The 22,790-nt window shown below is 48.4% G+C and overlaps 1 protein-coding gene across 2 annotated transcripts in view; it reads left to right on the top strand.

The window, feature by feature from the left end:
• Positions 1-22,790, top strand: part of NCAPD3 (non-SMC condensin II complex subunit D3) — a 764,397-nt gene that overhangs the window by 365,251 nt on the left and 376,356 nt on the right. For both annotated transcript variants that reach the window (XM_078681814.1, XM_078681815.1), the window contains exon 16: positions 12,808-13,028. In XM_078681814.1, the coding sequence (XP_078537940.1) occupies positions 12,808-13,028 (221 nt within the window). The remainder of the gene's footprint in view (positions 1-12,807; positions 13,029-22,790) is intronic.

Here is a 22,790-nt window from a genome sequence, read left to right as displayed (position 1 = left end):
CATCGGAGCCACGCGGCATGGGGTTCAAGAGCCAGCGCAAAAAGGAGAGGCGACAAAGGGCAGCCCTATCTCGTGCCACGCCCAAGGACAAAAGGATCCGAAGCCCTTCCATTAACCACCACCTGTGCAAGCGGTTGTTCATATAGAAGTTTAACCCACCCAGGACCAAACCCAAATTTAGCGAGAGCAGCCCACAAATAGGGCCATTCCACCGTGTCGAAGGCCATCGAGGCGTCAAGGGAAACCAAAATGGCCGGTTCCGCAAGAGACCCCGCCCTCGCCAGGACACCGTGGAGGCGACAGAGATTGAGTGCAGTATTACGATGGGGGATAAATCCGGACTGATCAGGGTGCACCAAATCACCGATCACCGTGATCATGCGGCTCGCCAAGATTTTAGCAAGAACCTTGGGCTCTACATTTAAAAGCGAGATCGGCCGGTATGACGAGCAGTGTTCCCGGGGTTTTCCATCCTTGTGGATGACCACAATAGACGCCAGTCTCTGATCTCGGGGAAGAAGCCCGAGATCTCGTGACGCCAAAAATGACCGACAAAGATACGGCGCCATTTTGTCGGGACACAATTTATACAGCTCGACCGGCAAACCGTTCGGGCCCGAAGCCTTACCAGAGTGAAGTGCACGGACAGCGAGCGCTACTTCATCGGTAGAAAAATCCGCCTCCATCATCTCCCTGTCCGAGTCCGACAGACTAGGCAATGTGATATCTCAGAGCAATAGATGCGAGTCCTCCAAAGGTCTGTCCGAGACCGGCGAGTACACCTCCCGAAAGTGCTGGGCAAAGACCTCAACTATCTCGACCGGGTCCACAACCCGCACACCATCCGCACGTTCAATAACAGGCACCACACGATTCACTCTATCGCGTTTATCAAGCCAAGCAAGCAACTTCCCAGCCTTGTCACCCACATCATACAGGCGACCCTGCTGTTCACGGTTCATCGCCTTAGCCGCATCAGTCACCAGAGCCCTATATTCAAACTGTTTAAGCGCCAAGGAGTGCAGGCTATCAGGCGTAATCACAGATTCCATACGTTCCTCCAACTCAGAGATATCGTTTTCAAGTCTTACCACTTCTGCAGTTCTGCGCCCCCTTTCACTGGCAATCAAAGAGAGTCTGACCCCGGATCACAGTTTTACATGCCTCCCACAAAATAACAGGGGAGGATACTGACCCTTCATTCTCAGCAAAGTAATAATCCATCCATTTAACCACTGCCTTACTAATGTTGGGGTTACGAAGATGCCACGGATTAATAGGAGCAACACGGCCCCCGGACTCCAGCCGCACATCAATAGTAAGCCATAGTGGGGAGTGATCTGAGATCCCCCTCGCCAAATGCCTGATCTCATTCACGGAGACCATCTGCGCCGCTGGTATAAAAATGTAATCAAGTCTCGAGAGATTACCATGGGCCCCCGAATAAAAGGTGTACTGGAGCGGTCCAGGGTGAAGTTGTCTCCAACAATCTGCTAATCCCAGTGTATCCATGAAATTTCCCAACCATAGCTGCGACGGGGGGAGGGTTCTATGAGGGCTACGATCTTCTTCTCCACTGACAACCGAATTAAAATCTCCACCCACCACCAGCAAGCCATCGGGGAGTCCCAGGACCACCCCACCCAAATCAGAAAACGTGGTAGCCTGTAGACCAGGGGGAACGTATACAGACAAAATGGAGATTGTCTTCCCCTCCCATCGTCCTACAACAGCAGCATAACGACCCCTATCATCCAACACCTCCTCATCTATCTCAAGGGGGAGGGAGTTCCTAACCAAGATACCCGCCCCTCTCGACCCAGTGGTAAATCCAGAGTGGGCCACCAAACGGTATCCCCTTCTATTCAGTGCGCAGCACTAAAACATTCTTTTTATGTGTTCTTTGTGCACACCAAGACCCTCGTTCATCAAATAGTACCCCTAAATAGGAAAAGTAGGCACTTTAGTTAACTCTACCCCCTTGCAGAAAAACTTAACCATGGCAGCCTTTTGAGAACGTATTGACATGGTATGTAATTTAGTAAAATTCGTGGTCAACTCTCATGAGCCCATAAAAGCTATAAAACCATTTAGGAGTTGTTGGAGGCCCATAGCGCTTCTAGCAAGTAGAACCGCGTTGTCTGCATACAGGAGTGCAGGGATCATCTTGGCACCAGCCCTGGGGTTGTCTTTGCAGTTTGATACTAAATAGTCCCCTAGCTTGTTGATATAAAGCGTAAACAGCAAGCGGGCCAAGATGCTCTGCTGTCGGACCCCTCTCTTGACTGCCCAGGAATCCGTCAGACCGCCATCTTCATTGTATCTAACCGTGGCTGTTGTGTTTTCGTGGGCAGTGTATCAAAAATCCGCGAATTCTATATCTAAACCCATGTCACTTAAAATCAACCATAATTTAGACCTATTTACACAATCAAAAACTGATGTTAAATCCATAAAATCCAAATGTAAAATTCCCTTCTTGGCAGTAGTGTACTTCCCAATAACTAGATGCAGGTTATTGCATTGATCCAGCATCCCTTTGCCTTGCCTAAAACCATTCTGTAAATCAGAGATAACATTAAAATGATCAAGCCACACTGTTAGACGATCCAGTATCACTTTCCCCGTGATTTTAGCAGTAGAATCTAAAAGCGAGATCGGTCTATAACAGGCGGGGTCATCCCATGCACCCTTTTTAAAAATGGGGATAACAGCCATTGCTCACGAAGGGGGAAAGCCACAAGAACAGGCTGCGTTACAAACTTGAGCCAGTAACTTGAGCCTTACCTCCGGATATCGAGTTGATGGCTTTATGGACCTCATCAAACCAGTAACCATTTGTTCTTCAGGCTTTTCTAAATTGGCACGCTATAGATATTTCCAAAGTGCTGTACCCAGTGCTCGGCAGGTATTGTACAGTCTATGTTAGAGTTTGGCATGTCAGAGAAAAAAAGGGCTGTTAACCACAGACCAGAATTTGGAGCTGTCAGCCAAGACACTTGCTTGGCCGAGGGCCTCCCAAGCCTGCTCTCTTATCAGTTTCTTCCTCTCCAGAACTGCAAGCTTACATGCCTTTCTACAACTCCTGACTGCTGCTTCATCCCTTGGGTTTTGCTTGAGAGCCTGCAATGCTCCCTGTTGGTCACAGATCAGGTGCCGTCAAGCCACTTCTTGATCTTCTGGTATCTTACCCTGCTCTCAATGGTTAAGTTAGAAGCTATCTGCTTAGTTATTTTGTCAAAAGCCTCTAGAGTAGGTCTATCATGCGTAGTAGGGTCCATACATGCATGGATCTCTGTGGCACAAACAGCATACAGGTTGTCTAGGAAACTTTCTGGGATAATCCTTTCCCACTTAGCCTGCGTCCTTGATCTTTGGTACTAATATTTGTGTAGGAGATACAGCTAACCTCCACCCCTTTTAGAGTGACAGAGTGAGACATCTCAAGTGTAAGAGTTATGGTCGCTATGGTAGTTCCAAGAGACGAGACGCTTAGGTTCTCCACAACCGAAACTAATGGTGCGTAGAGCATGATGTAGTCAATAATACTAGTGCTGTAATTTCCTGCATAGGTAGGGACCAAAGCGGAGACATCTGTTTGCTGTAAGCAATGTAAATTATAGGCCGAGAGGAGACCTACAATAAAATTGCCTGACGGTGTGTACTCAAAGTGGTTTGTCAATGGTAAAGTATCCCCCTGCTCCATCGTAGAAATGCAATTGAGACACCATTGGTGGGTGTTATAGTCCCCTAGTATTATCGTGTCATGATAAGTTTGTTTGTCTTCCCCATAGTGTTCTAAAGATTCCTCTAAAGCTCGATGATGTTCTATCTCTTGTCTTCTAGAGAAGGAATTATAAAAAATAACAACTAGCAGGGTAGCAAAATTCTTGAATGACAATTCCACTGCTAGTACGTAGGGTTATCGGCATTCTATCATTTTGGTTTTACAAGAAAGTTTAAGTGAAACCATTAAAAGAAGACCCCGCCCTTTTGCTCTTCCCATATTCAAAGGGGTTGCATGTTTAAAGAATGAGATAAAACCATCCAGAAAAAACTATTGATAGACTCCCAAGTTTATTGTAGGGAAATGATATGGTGCGTTAAAAGAACATTTTCCCAGGATATATTGCCCCTTTTTGACCCAAGGCTGGCTATGTTCCACGTTAGTACCTACGTACAGGTGACACCAGGGCTAGCAGATGTGGAACGAGAGTTAGGGGGATTGTCAAGCGTTGATTCAGGCATAGATGCTGGTAGGGATAAGTTGTTGGTGAACTTGAATGGCAGTTTGTTGCCCTGCAACTTGTCATCCACCGACTTTAGTCAATCTTTTTCATCAAGGCCCTGTAGACCGGCCACAGGTTGGAAGCGATTGGTCCACATTTCTGATTTGATTTGAGCAGGGATAACCGATTTCAAGGGCAACTGCCATTGAAGGTTAACTGAGGGCTGCTTAAAAGGATAAAAAAAAACCTGTAAAGAAGCAGTCCTTATTGTGGTTTTAGTGTTATTCCTATAATGACATCCCACTAACGCTTTAGCCTGCTCAGGGTGCTTGAAGTTAACAATTACACAACCCCCCTCTACATTTTTCCTGATCCTACAACCAATCCATCCCTCTCTTCTGGCCATAATAATGTCAGAAGATATATTTGGGCCATTTACCAGATTGTGGTTACACCAGTGAGTGGCGTTATGATTATGTTCCAGGGGGTTTCCTTTATACCTTCTGATAGAGGGGGAACCCCCATTAAAACAGCGACTAGGGGAGCATATTTAGGGGGCCGTTCAAGAATACATTGATTTTCAGCCTTGGACATTATAGGTTGAGGCAAGGTTCAAATAGGTATTAGGCCCTCTTTAGATGTTCGCTGCCCATCCATTTGAACCACCTAGGCTGCAAGAATCGACTCTCCAGGTGTGCAATTATTTTTAGGTCTACAGGGCAATTCCTCACCCACTAGGTTTTGAGAGCTTCTCACCTGAGGAACTTGGTTAGTATTACCGGGCATCAAATATTATGCCCCCCACCACTACTAGCTCTGTCCCTATGAGACAATTGTTACGCATTGGAACAAAAGAATGAAGTCTCATCTCAATCCCTTCCAACTTTAGTGTTATAGGTGCTAAAAGATCTTTAGTCATTGACTCCTGTCTTACGAAAAGGGTTTCCGACAACAGTTCAACGTAGGGCCTGACTGATAGTGGAGATTTTGGCTGTGGAGACTTTCTCATGACTCTGTTACAGCCACTTTTCTTCCTCTTAGTAGGGGGACAGTCCAAAATGAAATCCTCTCCCGCTGGTGGTTTGGCTGTAGAGATACTTGTGAACGTGGCCAACTCAACAGGAGGGACCTCCTTTGGTGCGGGCACCGAGACAGGCGGGCCGAATTCCCCACTGCGTCCCCTATTGTCCCGAACCCCTCTCCATTCTTGGCCACAGCAGAGCCCTGGGAAATTTTCTAGGTCTCCATAGAAAGCCTTCTCTCGGTCAGTGCTATCTCCTTTGTTATGACATTTGCTGCTTTAGTCAAGAAAGAATCAATGGTTGCTACTGTATTACTTTCTGGAAGACCCCCTTGGGCAGCTATCATTTTTCTTTTGCCCATGGCTTCGTGAGCTAGAGTCACTGATCTTCTGTATGCCACAGCACGGGCTTCTTGGGGGGGGGTATGGGGAAATGGGTAGCACACTCCCTAATCTAAGTTCTTCGAAGAGCTTGATGGCAGCATGCCAGAGGAATTCAATCATAAAATAACAGTTAAAAATGAAATATACAAAGTACCTTGTTCATGACCTTGGTAATAAGATTGAGTAACTCATGTCTTGGTGATGCCCAAACCGAAGGGTTCCAAGTTGAGACCAAGGGACCTGGCCCAGCCTCTTTCGGCCGCTGACGGGCGCAGATGGGCCCGCCCTTAGCCCGAGCTTCACCCAAGTGAGGCCGAGGCATGCCTGCGCGCGTCCTGCGCTGTGGGAACCCTGTAGAGATTTTAAAGCGCCTCCTGACGCAGCAAGTAGGTAGTGGCGAGCAGCCGCACGGCAGGCTGGGTTGTGTGGTCCAGACCCCCCTGTGTCCAGGATGGCAGAACAGCAGCGCTGCGGGAGCCCCCCTGCAGAGATTTTAAAGCGCCTCCTGGTGCAGCAAGTGGACGGTGGCGGCGAGCAGCCGCAAGGCAGGCTGGGTCGGTTGTCCAGACCCCTGTGTCCAGGATGGCAGTACAGCAAGACCAGAAAGGACGTCCCGCGCTGCGGGACCCCTGGCGAGATTTTAAAACGCCTCCTGGCGCAGCAAGTTGGCAGCGGCGAGCAGCTGCTAGGTAGACTGGGTCATCTTGTCCAGACCCCCCTGTGTCCAGGACGGCAGAACAGCAGCAACAGAACGGGCATCCCAGGAAACCTATTATTCTGCCTTTCCCCTGCTCGCGCCTGGCTCAGCAGCAGGAGGTCAGAATTGTGTCTGTGGTCGGCAGCAACACTAGTTTCCTGTTAGACACTGAAAGGCTGGTCCTTGGAAATAAGGCCGCCCTCCCCAGTACATGGGATCCTACATCCAATACTTGAATCGGTGTTGGGGTAGGATTCTAACATGTTTGATACCAAACATGACCGGTTTTGATGCAGCCCATATATAGTTATACATTGCGTAATTGACTTGATGTCCACTATATGTTTAAAATGGCTGCTGCACCTACAAAGCCTGGAAAATCAACTCCTGGGATTGTAGGGGGTGTTCTGCTCATGCAGGCACCCTCACACTTAGAGGCAAGCACCCTGCCTTTGTGATTGAAAGGCCTACCTTAGGGGGGACTTATAGGTTTTAAGTGCAGTGATCCCAGATATAAGGAAACTTATATCTGTTGTAAGTGGTGCTAGCACCAGCTTACACAGGCTGCAATGCCAGGCCGGTAGTCACAGTTTGAGTGGTCTCTCATGGGTGGCATAATACATGCTGTTGCCCATGGGAGACCCCTGGTGTACCCATGCCCAGGGTACTTTAGTATCATATACTAGAGACATAGAAGGGTACACCAGTAGCCAATTAGGAATGTACCAAAGTACTTTCCATAGTCCAGTTTAGGGAGAGAGCACACTGACTGGTGTCCTGATTAACAGGATCTGGGGGTAACCATAATAGCAGATCCTACATTCCTACAATAATTTGCCAGTATTTTCTTTATAATTTGCTAGCATTTTCATTCTCACATTACTTTGGTTGGTTAAATTGTAATGAGGAAACAATGATCGTTATTTTAACATTTCTGTATAGATATGCAATAATAAAAATTGATAATAAAATGTGAGTATTTTTTTGTTTGGAGCTGGCTGAACCAGAAAATAATATTTACACAAAAGTCTTTATCCTGAGCAAAAGTCCAGTACAGTTCATATTCCACAGATATGCAGTTGTAGAAACTTCTTCTTTTTATTCCAAGCGAACAGTACCAAATTCAGTGTTACAGCCAGTCCATCATTGTAATTGAAACCCTGTGTTCAAAGCCTCATTGAAGTTGAAGTCTATTCAGAAAACAGTTATCGGTGATGTAGCCTGGGGTCAATCTCCCATCGACTTCCTCAGGGCTACAATAATGCAAAACACCATAACTGTCTGTACCAGAGTGGGTTAATGGTATTGGACGCTTGGAATGAAAAGAAGTTTCTACAACTGCATATCTGTGGAATTTGAACTTTACTGGACTTTTGCTCAGGATAAATACTTTTGTGTAATGACATTTGGGGCTATCTGCCTTCAAATTTTGGAACGTTGTGTGGCTGTTCTTTCCCTTATGCTTTGGGCACTGCAGAAACTAGTATTGTGTTACCTTGTGCACGACCATGCGCAGAGTTGGGCCCTGACACTTTTAATTTGATTAGCAGAAAATACTTTACCTGGTAATCTGTATATTTTTGACATTGTTTGTATTTGATCTTCCATGAGGAACACTGAACAGAAAATAATGGTTAAGTTTTTGGTGCTTAACACATTTTATAATCTTAACACATTTTATTATCTTTGAGTAATTTATTGGTATTTATATTTGTTTTTCTGGAATAGTCAAATAACTGGTTGAAAAAATAAACTCAAGTCTGTCCGCTAGAAAACATAGGTCATTTAATTAATTAGATGGAAAGTTAAAAATTAATGGTCAATAAAGCAATTGTTTACTAATATTTCAATTTTTTCTACAACTTTCTCGCTAAATATTTTTTTGGAGTTTTACATAGTTTATTAACCTCGTATTAAAGAATATACTCTACTTTATGTGTTATTGCTGTACATAGGATAGCAGATGTGTGGTAACTGCAGTTGATAACAGTGGAATTTAAGGCCACTGTCTTTATGAAATTTTGCAACCTGACACTTCAACTTCAGAGCCATTGTTGCCTTTCTGCAAGACTTTGAAAGACACTTGACTGTGACATGATCAAAGCATTGAACCCAATAAGTTGTCCCATCTCTATGCACCATAGGTCAGCTCCTGATGACCCAGCCCTTATGATTCCACACCCAACACTGAAGAAACCTATGGTGCAGTCTTCAGGCAGCAAAGTCAATCCAGTGCCTTCCACACTACTGCATTAGATGGAGAATCAAATCTCATTCATGTCTGCTGGGCTTTGCATGCTTGCATACTCAGGATGAATTATACCTCCTGGGCACATACACTCATGCACTTTGTAACATGGCAAGCAAGATTTTGCCCACTCTCCCTGAAGTGTTTCGGAACTCTTATACACAAACAGTCCACGACGGAGAAGAAGCAGAAAATTGTTTTTCAGGCTGGGCTGAACCTCCTGCATTGTGTAGATGGGGGCTGGGCATTGTGGTGATTTGTTGTCATGCCTGGATGCACACTATGGGTTTCGTTGGTGCATTCTGGCACCTCTCATGGATATGATTTCTGATGGTTCCAGGCACTTTGACAACAAGATGGATTCAGCATTTTACAGATAGCTGTTACTGCGTTATGCTTGGGCTTGCTCTTTGCAACCCGCTAGTTCCATCAACAGTGCTAGTAGATCAGGGGTTACCACATGCTCCTAGCTTGGCACCAGAGGCAGTTATCTCAACCCTTTCACCACCCCAGGTATCATGGTGGCAGCAGAGGCCAAGGTAGCCAGCGGAGTCAGTCCTGCTCTTCTTCATCCCTGGCAGCTGTCACAGCCAAGTGACTCTGACTTCCCATTCAGGAGTCACCTGTGGCCATTGGAGGCAGTATATTGTACGTGCCCAGCTGGCATGCTGTTGCTTTGGAACAATGGGTCCTGCAGGTTTAAAGTCCTGATTACACTTCCCTTTATAGCAACCCCATCTACAGTTGCTCCTGTATTTATTCACATCTTGGCAGAACCTGCCTCAATCCTTGCCAAACAAAGGGTCAGTTGAGCAAGTCTCCTAGAAGGAGAGAGGCAGTGGTTGCATCTTGTGTTCCCTTTTGCTGTCCATTAAAACTGTGGGCTCTTTTATTCTCCACAGATGCACCAGACAGGGCTGTCCTTTGTCACCTCTTCATTTTGCTTTTGCTCTGGAACCTTTGGCGACGTGGGTCCGACAATACTCCGCCATCAGGGTCCTTAGGTGGACGTCGGGCTGGGAGGACTGCATTTCGCTGTATGCGGACAACATCCTGCTTTATCTGGCCTCCCCGGCGGCATCCCTCAATGTAGTCCTGGACATATTCTGAGTATTTGGTAGTTTTGCAGGATATATGATAAACTGGTCTAAGTCTGTGCTCTATGTCCTTTATGGCAATCGGCACTCACTACCTCTGGGTTACCAACTAGCGGAGGCTGCTAACGGCTTCAAATAATTGGGGATCTGGGTCTCTAAAGATCTATCTAGATTTTACAACAATAATCTCCTGCCTCCTTTAGTGTGTTTCAAATTGGATGTTCAACATTGGAAGTCGCTCCCGTTGACTCTTTTGGGGAGCGCAGCCCTGTTCAAGATGATGTCCCTTCCTAGACTTTTCTATGCGCTACAGAGCACCCCTCTCCCAGTCGCTGCCTCGTACTTCAGGGACCTCAATGGTATTGTCCGATATCTGCTGTGGGAGGACAAACCACCCCGTATCGCAACACACAAACTCACGCTGGGATGGTTTGATGGGGTATTGGGCTCCCGGATATCAAAAGTTATTACTGGGCCTCGCAACTCGCAGCAATTAACCAATGCACGTATAGACCACAGGAGGACCCGGCCTTTCGAATCTACAGATGGCTCCACCCTGGAAGCGGCTTCAAGGATGTGTTATACGCACAAGCTTTGAGGCCTGTTTTGACCGGCCCGATCGGGCATGCAGTGCATATATGGCACGTGGCCACTAAGAGTCTGGGCTGGGGGGCTAAACTCACGCAAGCCACTCCACTTTGGCACTGTGCACAATTGGGTAGACTGATCCGTTCGAAGGGCTTCGATGCATGAGACCTTATAGGTATCTCCAGGGTTGGTGATATATGGAAATTGGGTGAGGTGGTTCCCTTTTCCTGACTGCAGCAAGAGCACGAACTTGCCCAGTCCGAATTCTTTAGGTATCATCAAATTAGAAATGCCCTGTTCGTGGTTCTCCTTAGGGGTGAAGCCCTCCCTGAATCCTCCCCACTTGAAGACAGGATAATAGAAAGCGATCAACTGGAAAAAGCTATATCCCATATTTATAAACAAAATCTCATCAATAATATGGCGGATCCCCTGACCCGCTTAAGAGCTAAATGGGATCATGATGTTGCGTTTCTAGATGATGAGGAGTGGCAGGCGGCGGTGGCTTCCCTTGTGAGCTGGCCATCTCTTCATATATCCGATTTGTCATGGCTTTGCTGGTTAACATGGGTTACACTCTGGATGATGGCTCTGTACGACAATGTGGGCAGGAGGGCACATTCATTCACATTCTCTGGGAGTGCGCAGTGATCCAGCAATACTGAGGACGGGTGGTACGCTGAATGGAGGAAGTACTGGGGCAACAGATCCACTGTAATATTAGGCTAGCATTGTTGAACATCTGGGATCCTACCGATTTGAATTCCAGGGTCATACTAGGGCTTATGGTTGCAAAAAGAAATATCGCGCGACACTGGAGGGCTCCAAACCCACCAAAAATAGCAGTTTGGGCCAATGATATGGACTGGTTTATGGTGACAAAACATCCATCTATGAAGCCAGGGGGTGTCTGAATAAATGGATGCAAATATGGGGGCAATGGAACGTGTACAGGGGGGAGATTTGTGAACCACCAAGAGTTGGAGACGATATCACAGGGGGGACTTGACATTGCATAGTGCATATTGTCAATCAGATGTTGTGATTTATACACCATGAGGAACCATTTAATGTGTGACCTATAATGCTAATTTATCATTGTCTTAACTATGCAACATGCCTTTCTTTTCAATAAAAGAGTTAATAAAAAAAATAAAGACACTGTGTGCTCAGATTGAATTTGGGCCTTTTCATTTTTTGAATTTATCTTCCTTCGGAGTTTCAATTTTGAGGTGCTGACTCTTGCCCAAGTCCTCTCCACCTTGGATGGTACTTTTGGACCTCCCAAACCCATCATTTTATGTACCTCTCCAGCAGGCAGTTCCTCTGCTTCATGGTAGGAAAGTAATCCCATTTTAATTTCACTGTCCTTAACTTTCATCTCACCGTAGCCTCTAGAGGTTTTACCATGGTTGTGGCCCATCTTCACAGGTCAATAATGCACATATTCTCATTGCTTTGCTGACTGTTGAGTGTGATATGTCACAATCTGACAAGGTCAGTCTGTGGACAACCAGATCATGCCTTTCTTCTCTAGGGTTCTCCTTTAACGAGATGAATACCATCTTTGGCCAGTTCAGTAGATTCCCTTTATAGTGGCTGTTCTGGACATAGCGGCATTCAAAGCCTTTCCGCACGCAGTGAGCCTGGGACATTCAGGATTTGACCCAGATCTTTTTAAGCCCGGCTCTTGTTCCAACCCAGGCAGTTCTGACACTTCTAGGTCTCCAGGCCATCTAGTGTATTTTGCGGTTTCCCATGCCCACTAGATCACGTAGGCTCTGCAGTGGAACCTATGCATTCAGTTGACTAAACACTGTGGGTGCGTCTCAGACAACATCTGTGTTGGTTGAGGCAGCAAGGGACCTACAATGTGGAGGAAGGTTTCAAACCTTGCTTGTTGCAGGTCATTCCCCCTACCTCACCCCGAGCACACAGTGGTGACTTGCATCAACTATGGGCTTATGTAATGCACCTGAATGAAATGGAGGTCAGAGGTTTGTGGGCTCCACTGGTGCATAGTGACATCACATCAATCTTTTAGAACTGCTTGCATCGAGGTCTTTCCGCCATATATAAAGTCCAGTCCTGTGCAGATCTTAATGGATAATACAACTGCCCTGTTGTACTGCAACTAATAAGATGGGACAGTGTAACTGCTTACTAAGGAGGTTAGTGGTCCCCCATCCCCCCCTTTCTAAAACCCTCACTAATCCACTTGCCGATAACTTCAAAGAAGTGGGCTTTACCTATAACTCTTCAGAGTACACTGGTAACTTGAATGCACTAATACTTTGAGTTTCTGAGCTGATATCAGGTGTAGGCAAGCTCTTTGAATTGGCTCAAAGACTGTAGTCTGTGTTAACCAAATATCCCATATTAAGTATATAAATAAATGTATATAAGGATATTGTGAAGCATATACATGACAGGATTATTGTGCTGGACTTCCTTAACCTTAGACTATTACTCATTTGTTTTTACCTTTTTACCCTGCTTGGTGACTATTTTTTAAAACATCTACTCATTGCTTCTGTCAACAGGCTCATCAACAAAATATCACGATGCAGAAAGCATGGTTGACTGGTGTGGTGCCTGTGGTTGTAGATACAGAAAGCACTGTTCAGGACAAGGCTCTGGAGTGTCTCGATCAACTAATGCTGCAGCATGTTAAACACTATAACAAGTTTCGGGTTGATGACAGCCATCAGAAACTGGCCTGGGATCTTCTGTCTCTACTTAATGAGGAAAGCCAGGAGCTCAGGTATGTTCTGTTTGCCATAATGATTTTTAGAAGGAACTAGGGGATTGTATGCTTTTTTAGAATTTGAGTTCTGTTATGATCTCCTAAAATTGGAGCCCAAGGATGGGTGTTGTGGTGTAGATTATGTTCTGAAAAGGAGCATACAATTAAGCGTGATACCTTCATTAATTATGTACAAGCATGTAATTAGACATTTGTTTCCCCAAATTATACAAAATTTTATGGGATTCACAAAATACATGCAAATATGGAGTGCAAGGAGTCTTGAGATTTCTTATTTTGAATTATTCTTTATTTGTAGTCGAAAGCATCCGCACAGCCAATGCGTTTCGTCCAACATGGGCTTCATCAGGGTTGGAATTGTCGTTTTGAAGATCACCAAGATGTTTCTCTATTATAACCACCGTAGTGTCTGTTAGATAAGACTTTGAAGGAATTAATGCCTTCGATTCATATTGAGATTATCGTATTGAACAAAATCTTAAAAGGGTATGTGAAACAGTCTGTCTATCCCTGAGCTCAATGGATAGACAGACGGCTTCACATACCTGAACGGATGACATGCAAGCAATGATCTAAGGCAATTATCCTTTTAAGATTTTATTGCACAGACGGGGTGGTGATCACCAGCGCATTAACACTACATCTGGAAATAAATTAAGCTTCTGGGTGATCATCAATACGATAATCTCAATATGAATCGAAGGCATTAATTCCTTCAAAGTCTTTATAGTAGATGAAGTCCATGTTGGACGAAACTCATTGGCTGGGCTGATGCTTTTGACTACAAATAAAGAATAATTGAAAATAAGAAATCTCAAGACTCCTTGCACTCCATATTTGCATGTTTTTTGTGGATCCCATAACATTTTGTATAATTTGGGAAAAAAGATGTTTAATTACATGCTTGTGCATAATTAATGAAGGTTTTACGTTCAATTGTATGCTCCTTTTCAGAACTTAATTACTTAGAGAGAGTCTTTTCTCTTATATTTGTGACTTCTTAGCGGTGGGGTCAGGGGAAGTTGAGCATCTCTACTATACATTTATGAAAATTAAATACACTGGTGCAGCCCCTATTGCGCACACTGCTGTTTGCATAACTTCAAGTGTTGTGATGGAGAGAAAGCATATTATTCTTTTTGCTCTATATCGATTGATCTTGAATTAGAATAAACACTTAAACATTGCTCATCTGATCGTAAAGTACATGTCTTGTAACCATTTTATCTGAAAAAGACACGTTAGTGATAGATTCCTTACCTTAGAATATTCCCCAGGCGTCAGACTGGATCCAGAAAGTTTGCTTAGCAGTACCCCTGCGTGTCGGTAGGTGGCGTCGTGCGGCTCCGCCTCCTTCACTGGCGTTGAGAGCGCCGAGATGATGTCACGGAGACTTCTTAGGCGCCACCCATGCACGCTGATGTCAGTTCTTTCTTTTTCCACGCCGAAAGCGCAGATCCGGATTGAGCACGTACCTCAGTCATTTTTTTACTACTTTTTTGAGATTTTTTGTCTCCTCCTCTGGTCTCCTGATGCACGTAGAGATGCCAGGATTTAAGTCTTATGTGTTGTGCCGCCATAACATGTCGGTGGCAGACCCCCACGATGTGTGCCTCTACTGCCTGGAGACCGATCATGACTCCCGAGACTGTCGAGCCATGGCCCCGAAGGCCTTGTGGGAGCGACGCAGGAAGTTGCTGGAGATCCGGTACTCCTCTCACCGCCGCTCCAGGTCTAGGGGCCGTTCGCGGGACCGCTCGCAGGACCAGAGCCGTCGCTCCTCGGGCTCAAAGTCTTCGCCTTCAGATACCGGTAAGCGCGCCATAAAAAGAAGTTGAAGAAGCGTGTTCGCTCTCCGACGTCCCCCCGTTGCTCTCCAGAGGCGGATGAGGGGGACAGGGGCTCCGCCCCTGCGGTTCTTCTGGAGCCGGGGAGTCCCGCGGCCTACCTGCTATACCCGGGTCCGTCAGCGACTCCCGAACAGATGCACGAGTTTATTGCTGCTATGGACCGCCTCTTTAGGCCCCGGGCTCCCGCCGGCATGCCTTCAGACCCCGCAATCCTGTGTCCAGATCCTGTTGGTCCGGCGGCTCTGCCACCGGCGCCATAGGATCCTGCTCCGCCGGCTCCGGCGCTGCGAGGTGCAGCGCCGCTGGCTCCTGCCACAGGCTCCGTACTAGGTGCTGTTTATCCTGCCCCTGCCCTGGTTCTCGGACCATTTCGTTCCGGCCTGGCATCCAAATTGGGATACAGCTCCGGCTCGGCCCTGACCGGTGCAGTTTGCGGTGCTGCTGGCCCCATTTCCAGCGCCGGGTCTGCCACCGCAGCCGGCTCCATCTACTCCGGAGCCGGACGAGGATTGGGACTGCTCAGAGGACCCTCTTGCCCGGCAATGTGACTCCGAGCAGGATTGGGTGGACGACCTCCAAGATGCGGGCGATCTTGATGTGTCTTCTGAACCGGGGTTTGCCTCTCCTCCGCCTACTTTGGAGGAGGGCGCTTCCTATACCGTGGTCCTGCGTCGGGCTGTGGAGGCTCTCCTTCTCGACCTCCCCACGGTGACCCTTAAGACCAACCTCCTTACGGAGGTGCTCCAGACGGCATCTCCGTCATCTGAGCCGCTGCTCCCTTTCAATGAGGCTCTCACCGAAGTCCTCTTGGGCACTTGGTTGTGGCCGGCCTCTGGGGTGCCGGTGGATAAGGAGGTCGTCCGACTCCATCGACCAGCGCCTGGTGACCCTGCCTTCTTGACCACTCACCCCACGCCTGAGAGCCTGGTTATTCAGGCCTCGACATCGCAGAGAGCCTTTCCCACGGCTCCGCCGGATAAGGACTCTAAAAGGCTGGACCAGTTTGGCAAGAGGTTGTTCTCCCCGGCCAGCTTGGGGTTGTGGTCCGTTAATACCGCCTGCTTATTGGGCCGTTACTCCCACGCAGTGTGGGATTCGGTAGCTGAGGTCTTGCTTCAGTGTTCTGAGGAGGTCCAGGCTGACCTTTCCCAGGCGATTGCGGAGGGCAAGGATGCGGCGAAGTTTGCCATCAGGTGTGATATGGACTCTGCTGATTCGTTGGGCAGGGCGAATTCCATGACGGTGGCGTTGCGGCGCCATGCCTGGTTACGTTCTACTGGGTTCTCGCCCGATGTCCAGAGCTCGCTCATGGACATGCCCTTTGATGTCTCCCACCTCTTTGGCGATAAGGCCGACAATGCCCTGGAGCGCTTTAAAGACTCTCGTGCCACGGCCAAGTCTTTGGGCCTTTCCACGAAGACCACTGCCATGCCTGGGTTTTGTTCCTTTCGTGGCCAGGGCAGCAGGACCCAGGCACGCTCTTCCAGCAAGCCTGTGCAGAACCAGCCTCAGCGCGGCCATGGATTCCGCATGGGCGGGTCTGGTAACCAGCGCGCGGGTCAGTCCTCTTCCACCCCCACTGCTTCCGCCTCTATGCCTTCCTAATGCGAGCTTCAGGGAGCACCCCATGCCGGTGGTTGGCAGGATCCGCCACCACCTCCACCACTGGCACGACATTACGTCAGACAAGTGGGTGCTGCATATAATCAGCCAAGGTTACGCACTCCCATTTCTGTCCTCCCCTCCTACCATGACACCTCGGTACCACCACATGTCGGGGGATCATTTGACTCTTCTCCGTCAGGAAGTCTCGCTGCTCTTGGCCAAGGGGGCCATTGAGCGCGTTCCCAGTCAGGAAGAGGGAGTGGTTGTTATTCCCACTACTTTCTGGTCCCCAAGAAGGACAAGGGGGCCTGCGCCCCATCCTGGACCTCCGGGATGTCAATAGCTTCCTCCGAAAGGAGAAGTTCAGGATGCTGTCTCTGGCTCAGGTCCTGACTGCCCTAGACCCTGGAGACTGGATGGTGGCGTTGGACTTACAGGACGCATATTTTCACATCCCTGTCCTGCCGGCCCACCGGGGCTACCTGCGGTTCACGGTAGGCCAGGAGCATTTTCAGTTTGCCGTCCTCCCCTTCGGCTTTACCAGTGCCCCTCGGGTGTTCACGAAGGTGATGGCGGTGGTCGCTGCTCATCTGAGCAGGTCAGGCGTGTCAGTCTTCCCCTACCTCGACGACTGGCTGTTGAAGGCGGGCTCATCACCCACCTCAAGACTACTACCGACCTCTTGCATTTGCTGGGGTTCTCCATCAATGTGCCGAAGTCGCACCTGAGTCCCTTTCAGAAGCTCCCCTTCATCGGAGCGGTTCTTGATTCAACGCAGTTTAGGGTTTATCCTCCCGAGCAGCGGGTCCGGGATATTCAGGCTATGATTCCGCTCTTTCAGCCTCTATCCTGGGTGTCTGTCAGGCTGACCCTCTGGCTTCTGGGCCTGATGGCCTCCTGTGTCCTGCTGGTGACATATCCCAGATGGCATATGCGGGTGCTGCAGTGGGACCTTAAGTTCCAGTGGACACAGCATCAGGGCAACCTGTCCGATTGCATCCGGGTTTCGGAGGGCGCAGCACAACCGTTGCAATGGTGGCTCATGAATCGCGATTGGGTCAGTAGCAGATCCCTCTCCCTTCCCCAACCGGAGCACACAGTGGTGACGGATGCGTCCCTCTTGGGATGGGGAGGCCACATGGGAGAGGCGGAGATCAGAGGCCTCTGGTCTCCGGCGGAGTCCCTGGTCCATATCAACCTTCTGGAGCTGCAGACGATCCGCCTTGCACTGAAGGCATACCTTCCCTCTGTCTGGGGAAGTGTAGTGCAGGACAACACCACCGCCATGTGGTATTGCAACTAGCAGGGTGGGGTGGGGTCGTGGACCCTATGTCAGTAGGCTCTCCACCTCTGGACATGGCTGGAAAATCAAGGCATTACCTTGGTGGTTCAACACCTGGCTGGTTCTCTGAACGCCAGGGCAAACTAACTCAGCCGCCGGTGCATGGTGGATCACGAATGGCGTCCGTACTCGGACGTGGCGCAAAATCTCTTTCTGCAGTGGGGCGAGCCTTGGTTAGATCTATTCGCCACCGAAGAGAATGCACAATGTCATCAGTTCTGCGCGTTGGAATTTCCAAGGCGGCACTCGCTCGGAGACGCTTTTCGTCGCGAATGGAGTTGCGATTTGTTGTACGCCTTTCCGCCTAAACCACTTCTGCCCAGAGTGCTGAAGATCAGCCGCGACCGGGCCCAAGTCAATCTTGTGGCTCCGGACTGGGCTGGAAGAGTATGGTATCCTGAACTACTCAGTATGAGCATCAATCCCCCGATCCGTCTGCCTCTTCGGGAGGATCCTCTGTCGTAGCAGCAGGGGACGGTCCTCCACCCGAACCCGTCCAGCCTCCACCTCTATGCATGGAGATTGAGCAGCGACAGTTGACACCTTTCGATCTTCCTCCCAAAGTCTGTGATGTAATTTTGGCGGCCAGGTGTCCCTCCACCAAAACAGTATACGCCTGCATGGTGCACAGCGAAGGTAGTGGATCCCCTTTCTGCCCCTCTTTCTAAGGTTTTTCTGTTCCTTCTGTCTTTGGCCCAGCAGGGCTCTGCTCTGGGCACTATCCAAGGTTATCTTTCAACCATCTCTGCCTTTCTGCGGCTTCCAGATCACCTTTTTCTTTTTAAGTCCCCGGTTGTTAACCGTTTTCTTAAAGACATTACGCATACTTTTCCACCCGTGCCCTTCATAATGCATCAGTGGGACTTGAATCTTGTCTTGACTTTTCTGATGTGCGCTCCCTTTGAGCCCCTTCATAACTGTACCTTGCGTCTTCTCACTCTAAAGACGGCCTTCCTGGTTGCTATCACCTCTGCCAGAAGAGTGAGTGAGCTCCAGGCCCTTTCTTCTAAACCTCCTTTCCTCTCTGTTCGTCCAGACAAGGTGGTTTTAAGGGCCCGTCCTTCTTTTCTGCCAAAGGTTGTCACGCCCTTCCACATCGGGCAGACCATCACTTTGCCCACCTTCTTCCCGCCTCTGCATCCTTCAAGGGAAGAGGAGAGGCCCCACCATCTGGACCTGAAACGTGCGCTTGCATTCTGTCTGCAGCATACACAGCAGTTCCAGGTGGATGATCAGCTTTTTGTTGGCTACGTGGGCGCCAAGAAAGGTTGGGCTTGTCACAATAGGAGCATCTCCTGGTGGGTCGTTCTGTGCATCAAAGCATGTTACTCCTTGGCCAAGAAGGTGCCTCCTGTGGGGCTGCGTGCCCATTCGACCAGGGCAACTGCAGCCACTACTGCCTTGGGATGCGGCGTTCCCTTGCAGGACATTTGTCAGGCAGCTACGTGGGCCTCGCTGCACACGTTTACAAAACACTACTGCCTTGACAGTCTGGTCCGGAGAGACTGCTTCTTTGGCCGTTCTGTGCTCCGTGACTTTCTGGTGTAATCTTGTTTGCAGACACACCACCAGGGTTGGTAGTGCTGGGGTATCTATTCTAAGGTAAGGAATCTATCACTAACGTGTCTCTTTCAGATGCACAAGTTACTACTTGTGTAACGATATATCTGTAAGAGACATTAGTTAGTGATAGATTCCTTACCGCCCCACCCATCCTCCCCGTTCTGCGAACTGATTACTAGGGTTAAGGTCATCCCCTTTTAGGGCCCTAGTTTTCTGCACCAATGGTCAGGATCTTGCATGGCTCTGCGTTTCGGCACGGAAAGTAGTGTACAGAAATGACGTCAGTGTGCATGGGTGGCGCCTAAGTAGTCTCCGTGACGTCATCTTGGCGCTCTTGACTCCAGTGACTGACACGGAGCTGCACGACGCCACCTACTGACGCGCAGGGGTACTGCTGAGCAAAACTTCCGGATCCAGTCTGACACCTGGGGAATATTCTAAGGTAAGGAATCTATCACTAACTAATGGCTCTTACAGATATATCGTTATACAAGTAGTAACTTGTGCTTCATCAGCAAATTTCAAACATTGTGCTCATAATAGCAAACTAGTGGAATTTAAGAGTCTGCAGTATTACAGTGGTGTAAGAATTGGTAAATCTAGGGATGAAGTGTGGTCGCCTGCAGCTGCATCAGATGGCTAGATTCTCAGAATGTTTGCATTTGAATTGTTGAATCTTTCCTTGATTCACATGCGGTTTAAATATTCCCATGCATTCCGGGTTACGTTTTGTGAACAGTAGAAACAAACTTTCACAAGAAAAGCTGCAAGTGGGGGACAAGTCTGGCAAAACTCAAAGAGGGGCTTGGCTCTTGAGGGTTTCTGGAGCAGAGGGACACACTTTACATGATCCCGGTAAGCGGGGCTTCGGGTTCAGGGTGTTTAGTCTGGCGGGTCACTGTAGTTCGAGGCTCTCACTTGGCTCTGGTGAAATGGAGAGGGAGAGGAAACCGGGCACCAGGGCTGCTCTCAATGAAGCCCTCGTGGATCCTTTAGTCCCTCGATGGAAGGTTGGTGTGTGCATCAGTGGTGTCCAGAATGGACACGCAACAAGCCTGGGATGATACAGGGGCTCTGGTACCCAGGATATTGGTGCTGAGAGGCTCCTGCTGGGGAAGGGGGTCAGTGTCTGAAAGTGACAGGCCTGACCTCCTGAACTCACGACAACCTCTTCCTGGCGAGTTGCTCCCTCAGTGGGCACGATGGCCAGGAAGACTAAGTACCGGGTTGATTCAGTCTGTGTCTGCAGATGCAGGGGGATGGCTACTCCACACAAATTCCAAAAGGTTTACTGAAGCACTGTTAAGCCAATATTTGTAGGTCCTGAAACAGACTTGTGGTCTAGGAGATGCTGCTTTAACTACAGAAGAAAAAGCTTTATAAAGGCCCCAGTGATCAACAATTTTTATAGACTTGGATGACCCGAGATCTTAAACACAAATTCACAAAAGGCTTGAAGGTACTTCTTCCATAGCCTTTAACATGTAGCTCTTGAGGCTACCAACGTGACCAGCACCTCCTTATCACACCAGGTTTAGTCATTAAGGGTGCTACCTTGTAGCCATTACATTGTAACATATACTGATAATACCATGTCCCTTTCATATGAAGGCATGTGTACGAATGATACTGCTGCACAAGCATGTGAAATATAGTAACAGAACTGTTTCGTCAGTAAGTGGCTTCAAACCCCAGAGAGACTAATCCTTTATGGATTCACGGCCCCAGAAGGAAAATATTCAGGCCTTGAGGTCCGATAGGCTGCAATTAATGATTGGTTTCTCTCCCTCTTAATTATGTATATTAAAACAACTAGCAAGCGTCTCGATTACTCCAATCTGACGACCTCTTTCTAGCTGGGTACATCTCAGGAACTAAATGAAGCTGATAAGAGAATCATAAAGAGTAGAGCCCGATTCTCTGCGGTAATAGTTTAATACCCATATCACTGTGGCTGATGTCCAGGTGTGAACCGCTAGTCACTCCTATGGCCTGTGTTGTGAGGCTATCAGATTGGGAGTTGCTTCTGCTGTGACAGAGTGCTTTCTGGAGGAAGAGAGGGAAGGAGAGGGAGCTTCAACAGGAAGCAAACCCCCAATATAAACATCAAAGACTCAGAATCTAAATCACATTTGGTGATTGGAAATGGACTATAAAATGGGGATCTTGAGACTCCAATAATTAACTGTCAAGCAGCCAATCGGACTGTGCAAGGAGAAGCTCTGCAAGACGTCTGGCTGTGACAAGGACTGGGGCCAAAGCTGTGAGTTTCCCAGCTGGTGGAGGGGACATTTCCCAGGGAAACTATGCCCACCAGTGCTGGAGCACCAGCGCTTTCCTGCTTGCCAAGACCAGTATGCCCTGTGGGGGAAGGGGAGAGGGTTTGGGAGATTGCTGTCCTGTGGGAAAATCTGGTGAGTATATCCCCGTAGCGAGGTGTAAGGAAATGGCTACTGCTCCGATCAGGTTGTTGCCTATGTGCAGGGGAAGTTGGCAACAGTCATGACAGAGGGCTGTTGTGAAATGAGCTGTGATCATTGCTGCACTGAACGGGTGATCACACAAGTGCAGGTTAAGTCTGTGACACCGTATGCCAGTTTGGGCTGTCATGAAGAGAGCTACTGTGCCGATCAGGTCAGAGCCCATGCACAGTGGAAGTGTGAACTGGTGGAGATCTGAGGAGAGAGGCTGCTGTGGTGACCCTAGTGCGCCTTTCCATGACTGAGGACCTGTGCCAGGATCTTAATCACTCCCCCAAACCCCCACACTCCTCATAGGAAGAGCTGGAGAATTGTCTTAGCCTGGAGCAGTGTCGAGAACCCCTCGACCGCTGCAGGATGGTGTGTGAGGTTCTCAAGGACAGTTGATCACAGCTTTTCTGGTCCGTGTGTGAAAGACTTATTGGAGAGAACCGCTGTAGGTCCAGCACCCGCTGAAAGGGTGCGGTCAGAGACTACAGACGCTCTGATTCTGCTGTCATGGGTAAGTCTGATTTCAGGCCAATCGAGCACGGGCGAACTTGTTTGCCAGATAGCAGTTCTGTGCTGTAACACTTTAGATGAGTCAGAGTTTATTCCAAAATCAAGTATTAGACTAGGCAGTGGTTTATTGTGTATATTTTTCAGTTGTGAGCCTGCGTTCACCCTGCTGTATCTACTTGACCCCCCCCCCCCCCGCTGCCCCCTCACCCCAGACTATCACTCATAGTCAAGTACCACTACTTGGCCCAGTTGCTCAGGCTCCATAGTAGGTCGTCCCTGGGACATCACAAGTAAAAAGCTGCAACCCCAATGTTTGCACCCAGTAATCCTTGTGTGCCCTGTACGCTCTGAATGAGATTTCGATAATGACCTACAAGACCTTCAGGTAATGTATTAGCTTAGACATTTTTACAACACA

The sequence above is a fragment of the Lissotriton helveticus genome, chromosome 3_1 (genome assembly GCF_964261635.1).
Source record: "Lissotriton helveticus chromosome 3_1, aLisHel1.1, whole genome shotgun sequence".
In the NCBI taxonomy this organism is placed as follows: Eukaryota; Metazoa; Chordata; class Amphibia; order Caudata; family Salamandridae; genus Lissotriton; species Lissotriton helveticus.
This window is presented reverse-complemented; position numbering and strand designations above follow the sequence as displayed.